Source organism: Camellia sinensis, chromosome 15 (assembly GCF_055761805.1).
Source record: "Camellia sinensis isolate YWXY chromosome 15, ASM5576180v1, whole genome shotgun sequence".
NCBI classification, from domain to species: domain Eukaryota; kingdom Viridiplantae; phylum Streptophyta; class Magnoliopsida; order Ericales; family Theaceae; genus Camellia; species Camellia sinensis.
Window position 1 is genome coordinate 124,665,460 of NC_138975.1, and position 5,914 is coordinate 124,671,373.

The 5,914-nt window shown below is 33.4% G+C and overlaps 1 protein-coding gene across 3 annotated transcripts; it reads right to left on the reverse strand.

Moving 5' to 3' along the window:
* Window positions 1–412: 412 nt before the first annotated feature.
* Window positions 413–4,936, reverse strand: LOC114279324 (uncharacterized). Of its 3 annotated transcripts, none has more exons than XM_082909270.1 (5): window positions 2,850–2,951; window positions 2,479–2,500; window positions 1,896–2,009; window positions 1,587–1,715; window positions 413–1,022 (listed from the first exon to the last, which is right to left on the reverse strand). In XM_082909270.1, exons 1-5 carry the CDS (start codon window positions 2,891–2,893, stop codon window positions 681–683), a joined length of 651 nt encoding a protein of 216 aa, XP_082765396.1. In that variant the 5' UTR covers window positions 2,894–2,951; the 3' UTR covers window positions 413–680. The 3 variants fall into 3 exon arrangements, with proteins under 3 accessions (XP_082765396.1, XP_082765395.1, XP_082765394.1); XM_082909269.1 differs by lacking the exon at window positions 2,479–2,500 and adding an exon at window positions 4,657–4,936 and having other exon boundaries at window positions 416–1,022; window positions 2,850–2,944; XM_082909268.1 differs by lacking the exon at window positions 2,479–2,500 and adding an exon at window positions 4,657–4,936 and having other exon boundaries at window positions 422–1,022.
* Between the last annotated feature and the right edge of the window lie 978 nt (window positions 4,937–5,914).

Here is a 5,914-nt window from a genome sequence, read left to right on the forward strand (position 1 = left end):
CAAATATATATATAGACAAAAAGGAGAATATTGTTCTAAATTGCCTGCCACACTCCCACGTGAGATACATGTGGGCCTCACACAAATGCACCCCACTGTTTGTCTCTCATGTGATACGTTCTTCAAAAAAATTCTGTCTACTTATAAAAATTTTAAAGAGTGATGCAAGAGACCTCTAAAAAATAGTCCCTAAATTTACCCCTAAGGTGGTATAAATCAGGTCCACAGCTGGTATACATGCAGCAAGTTGTGATGAGTTCAAAACTAATCCTCAGAAATTGTCCTCGCCCACTCATTATTATGTAATCCATTTCCTTCAGAGAGAAAGAGTTCAAAACTAGTCCTCCCCCTTGCTCATAAATTAATGTAATCTTATCTTATAAAATCACTCTAGAAAGTTAATACTCACAATTTTCTAGAAAAGTGAATGTATAGTCCTTTCCTCTTATTTTCTACAAAAGATCAAAAATCCAGTTCAGATTTAACACAAACAATCAAAAGGGACCCAGATCAGGTGCTACTGCCTTGAAGAAAACAATTCAGAAGATACTAAAAGCACAGTGATGTATAACCTGTACTAGCATATACATGTAATCCAATCATATCAATATCCTAAGATTCATCAGATTTATTGAATGAAACAAATATCAATTACTCAAACATTCTGAAAAGATGACTTACTAAGAAGAATCAGTAGAGGGTACTCTTCGACTGATCTGCTGCATCAAGAAGTCGACTTTGGCATTGTATTCCATGCGATCAGACTCCAAGATTTGAATTCTTCCCACCAGCTCTTCATTGATTCTTCGTTGCTCTTCAGCCTCCCTTGTAGCAGCCTCATTATCCCTCTCGAGTTGGGCACAGGTAAGTTTTCCAGATAATGTTGTACTTGGTTTTCGACCACGCCCTAAGCCGCGTATGTAGCCAACTTTTTGTCCAAATACCTCAATAGAAAGTTGCTCATCAGATATCGGGCAAGATCCTTCTTCAATAGCTTTCTCTTGCCGCTTTTCAAGCTTGTACTACAATATTCATTAGTTGAGATAAAATTAAGTATCCATCCACATTTTATTAAGGATATATGAATGAAAGTACATAAAGATTGAATAACTTCGTATGTCATGAATAACTTCTCGCACCTCGGTATTGGGACTATTTGACTTCTCTGTCACATTGTCAAGATATTCGTCATTTTCATTTTGTGAGTCATCATTATCATTCAACTCAAAACCTTCCCCATGATACACCCACCTAGTGTAACTCGTGACCACCCCATATGCATACAAATGAAGTGGATGCATGCATTAGACATAAGGAAGCAGGACTCTGGAGACATCCTTTTTTGTATAGCTGGAAAGCATCACCAAGCAAAGGATATACATCGACAGCATATAAATCAGAGAGATGGAAACCCACAAAACACAAAATGCAATATGTAATGTAACATATGACATGAGATGGCTTTGCAAGAGACAATAAGAACGATAACAAGCAACAAAGGTGACAAAAAACAATGGGCACGGAGAGTCTTATAGTGTCAGATGCAGAAACTAAGCAACAAAGGAGACAAAAAACAATGCTCTTACCTTCAATTCTGCCTCTGGCCAAGCTTTATGAAGATCCCATGCTGACATCATAGGGCAGCACATATCATATCTCTCAAAATCAGACAGTGAACTTAAATAGAGAGAATCTTTAAGGGGAGACACTTCATGCTGCAATGACAATTTGACAGTAGCAAATATGACATGCAATTTGATATTGTGTGAGGACAGACACCTGATATGTTACTGTTCATAGCAAAAACATGCGAGCAAAAACTAGAAAGCATGTGTAAATATGTTACTTGTTGCATAAGTAGAAAGCATGCCCATATAATATGTGAATAGATATACCTGTACAATTACAGTGTTGATATGCCTTATCTTTTCAACATTATCCAACAGGAATGAATCCGAAGCAAAAAAACCCTTATTCACAAAGTAATGGTTTTCAATCCTTGCAAATGCCTGGATGGAACAAAAGATTTATACATATGACAACAAGAAGAAAAAATTCAACAATCTCAAGTAATCACAATTTAAAAGGAACCTACTCATACAACTTTATAGGATCTGCTGGGTGAATTGCACATGGCAATGACTGAGTGATAGCATTAAGAGTAACATCAAAAAAGATTTGTGATGGAATAAAAAGGTATTTAGTACTTATACCAAGGGCATTCAGAATTTGGTATCAGCTGATTTTTTTTTATTTATTTATTTTTTTTCAAGGCAAGAATAATTTATTAAGTAAATTTTGGTTCAGTGTGAACAAGTACTTTTACACTTGCAAAGGCCATAAGATGAATAAAATGACTTTGAAAATACAATGTGTAAAGAAATTAAGTTTGTGAAAGTGAACAATCTTTTTCCTTTTTTGAATGGAAAACTTCATCACAGTAGATAGAATTGTGAACACCATAAAAGCTTCACTTACCTCTAATCTAAAATCTTCGTCCCTATACTCGTAAAATTTTGAGGACAAGAAATGAGGAAAAAAGTTCAGAATTAGAAGATACAATTTGGATGTAAACAGGCATAAAGAAACTGGTAGCAAGACAATTATGGACAATAAAAGAATGTTAATTTAACTAGGCTGCTGATGAAAATAATAGAAGAAATTACCTGTCAGTGGTAATTGCAGAAAATTATTACATAAATGGAAAATTTTATAATTTTAGTTATTAATATTGATAAAATTTACCACTAGTTTGTAATTATTTTTCAACTTTTACACTGATTTGAAATTCCCCCAAAATAATATAATATACAAGAAACTATGATACCCTATACAATGAATTGACTCACCAATGAAAATTTGTCATCCTCCCCTTTCTTAATGTTATCTTCATTTGGAAGAAGATGGGCAGTCATTAGTTCCCACTTGGTCCATACTCTAGCAGCTGCATACTAAAAAGGTAAAAATAAAAAATAATAATAAATAAATAAATAAATTAGGGGAACCATAAATTTCTCCATGATAAAGACTACACAAGCAGGCAGGCAGAAGTTCCAGAAAACTGCCAGTAACAGAGTTTGCAGCATAAGAAGAGCAATAACTTCAAAGGTTAGAAGGCTGAAGCATTTCATGTTTGAAAGATATCAAAAGTGGTTGGAACGGGTTTTCTAGGAGTCTGATTCTTGGTTGGTGATGGGTTTATTCAATAGTTAAATTAAGATTTTCTGAGCTCATTTACCAGGAGCAGGGAGGGCAAAGCCCTCTCCAAATTTTGTATAGGTAATTTGCATAAACCTCTCTCTTGTATAATTTGCATGTACTTGGGTTGGATGCTGTTCTCTACTCAGAAAGTAGAGCTTTCAGGAGTAAAAATATCAACCAATATTGATGTAAGATGTGAAAGCTTACAACAGGCAAGCATTCACAAGAATCATCACAAACTAACTTAACAGTGTAAATAGTAAGCATGATAAAAGACAGTGTCCCAACTTTTTTGTACCCAACTCTGTAATTTCTCCAAGCAACCATGATTCTACTTAAGAATTCCAAAGTGAAGGAAAGTTTATGACAATGGACAATGTAATCAATACATAGAGCTTGTGCCTTAGGAAGTTTATAAATCACCCACCAAGGCAAGTGGGTTGCCTCAGACCAGAAATAGATTTTGTCTTGTTATCAAATATATTAATATCACTCAATATGCATAAAACATATTTTGTCTTGTGCTCTCTAACAGCTGCCTTTCACCTTAAACATATTAAACTGCGTAATTTTATATGCTATATTCTGTTTTCATTCCACTTATTTCTGTTGACACTTCAAGTACATTTGAGCTCTGGACCTAATTCAGATACATCATTCAATTTAAGTAATGGATTTATCTAATTGAGGCCTACAAAATTTCGGATTTTGTTACCTTAGACAGCAGGAAATATTGAGTTCTTTGCAATGCTTTGCCAATGAATTGACACTTCTGTGTAGGACTCTATGGTTGTACATCTATGTGAAACTTATATGATTTCTAAAAAGTTTGAAGTAACTCATTGTAAAGTTATAAACTTACATTATTGCGTGTCCTTGCTGTAATCTGATTCTATCTTTTTCAATAGAAAATTGCTAAACATTGAAGTATATTTTTACTTATTTATTTGTCACTCCAAAACTATCATTGTCAAGTTATTGGCGAGTATATAACCCAAGACAAATGCACTGTTATATATCTTTGTTTATTGTTCTTTTCAGCTATTAATGTATCTTCTTGGCACTTGATTTGCAGAGATTATGACGTTTCAAAGCAAATTCGAGCAGGATAAAAAAAAACAATTATAAAAAATTGACTTCAAATTTTACATCCATATGTCACGCATTGAAATAGAGAGATCTCCATTCACTTCAATTCCAACAAACCATGTAATGGAGAGAATCTAAATTTGCAAATAGAAACCCCAAGATACTTTCCACTCAAATCTCAGAATGTTAAAAGCATCCAAGAGGCTGTTGTTACATCAAATCGATTATACAGATACATACATGATAATCGATTATCATATTCATTTTCATTTTCTAACTCCCATTCATAAGTCGATTATAATATATATGATAGGCGATTCATAAATATGATAGTCGATTATCAAATAAGTTGATAATATATGGTACCTGATCGGAATCGCTACCGGAGATACGCCGGGAAATCGGAGAATCAAGAAGAGATGAGGCGGCAACGGAGCGATCCAGCCCTGGACAGAGATGCTTTGAGACAATGATGAACCACATATCAGAAGCAATCAACGAGATCGTTGAGAAGAACCAGTGAATTCATATATCGAATCCGTAGAAAAGAGATGCATGAAAAGAAATTAGGGATTTGATAGAGAGAGAAAGAGGGAGAGAGAGAGAGAGAGAGAGAGAGTGATGAAACCTTTTTTTTCATTTTGTTCCCGACTATATGAGTTCAAAAATTGATATATAAAATACAATAATATATTATTTGGATTTATTAGGGACCAATTAAAATTGTAGGAATATGGTTTGGATTTATTAGAGACCAACCAAAATTGTAGAGAAAAGTGATTGATCCTTTTTCAACTAAACAAATTTGTCTAGAAAATTTAAAAATATGATTAAATATATTTTTTAAAAAATTCTTTCATTTTGTCCTTAAAAGTATAATTTTTACAAACAAATTATTTTTGTCTCTAAAAATTTGTCTTTAAAACCTTAATTTCTTGTAGTGAATCCATACATAACACCGTAAACTTTTCCTTCCATTCAATCTCTCTAATTTTTTTTATTTTTTTTTTTTTTGTGAATAATCAAAGGATCTTTGGCCCCAAAAATATTTTGTATCCTTTTATTTATTAAAGTGCTAAAATTATTGAAGTATTTGTATATATTTTTTGAAAGCGCAAGTTGCAGCATCATTTTGAATGGGACGTACACAGATTTGGTGGATCACACGAATTTAGAATCCAAGCCAATAATCGTCGGTTAGATAATTATTGTAAACTTGCAATTTATGAGGATGTGAGTAGCTGGATTCATTTTAGAGTTAATCAAATCAAAACCATTCAATTATGGAGCAGCCTTGTCTCCTGGAGTGGATGGTACTGTTAGATTCGTCAAAGTCATCATAGATTGTATTTTAATAATTTAAATTGTACAACATGTACAGTTCGTTAAATATTTTATTCTTGCAAACAATCACATTAATTGAATGTCGATATTTCGTTAAGGAGTTTTCTTAAGTGTGCAAGTGCACACCATGTGCCACTTACACAAAAAGTGTAAGTGTAAGGTGTAAGTATAAGTATAAGGTGTAAGTGTAAGGTGTAAGTGTAAGGTGTAAGGTGTAAGTGGGTTGCACATGGTGTGCAACCTCAAAAAAGGTGTAAGTGTAAGGTTTAATTTTTTACAA

What these genes read in the sequence shown, in the direction of transcription:
- LOC114279324 (XM_082909268.1), bottom strand. Translation starts at nt 4,773, where the DNA reads ATGTGGTTCATCATTGTCTCAAAGCATCTCTGTCCAGGGCTGGATCGC. An exon ending in TCAACACTGTAATTGTACAG is followed by an intron (nt 1,716 to 1,895) that starts GTATATCTATTC and finishes TTGTCATTGCAG; the next exon opens with CATGAAGTGTCTCCCCTTAA. An exon ending in GGCCAGAGGCAGAATTGAAG is followed by an intron (nt 1,023 to 1,586) that starts GTAAGAGCATTG and finishes TGAATATTGTAG; the next exon opens with TACAAGCTTGAAAAGCGGCA.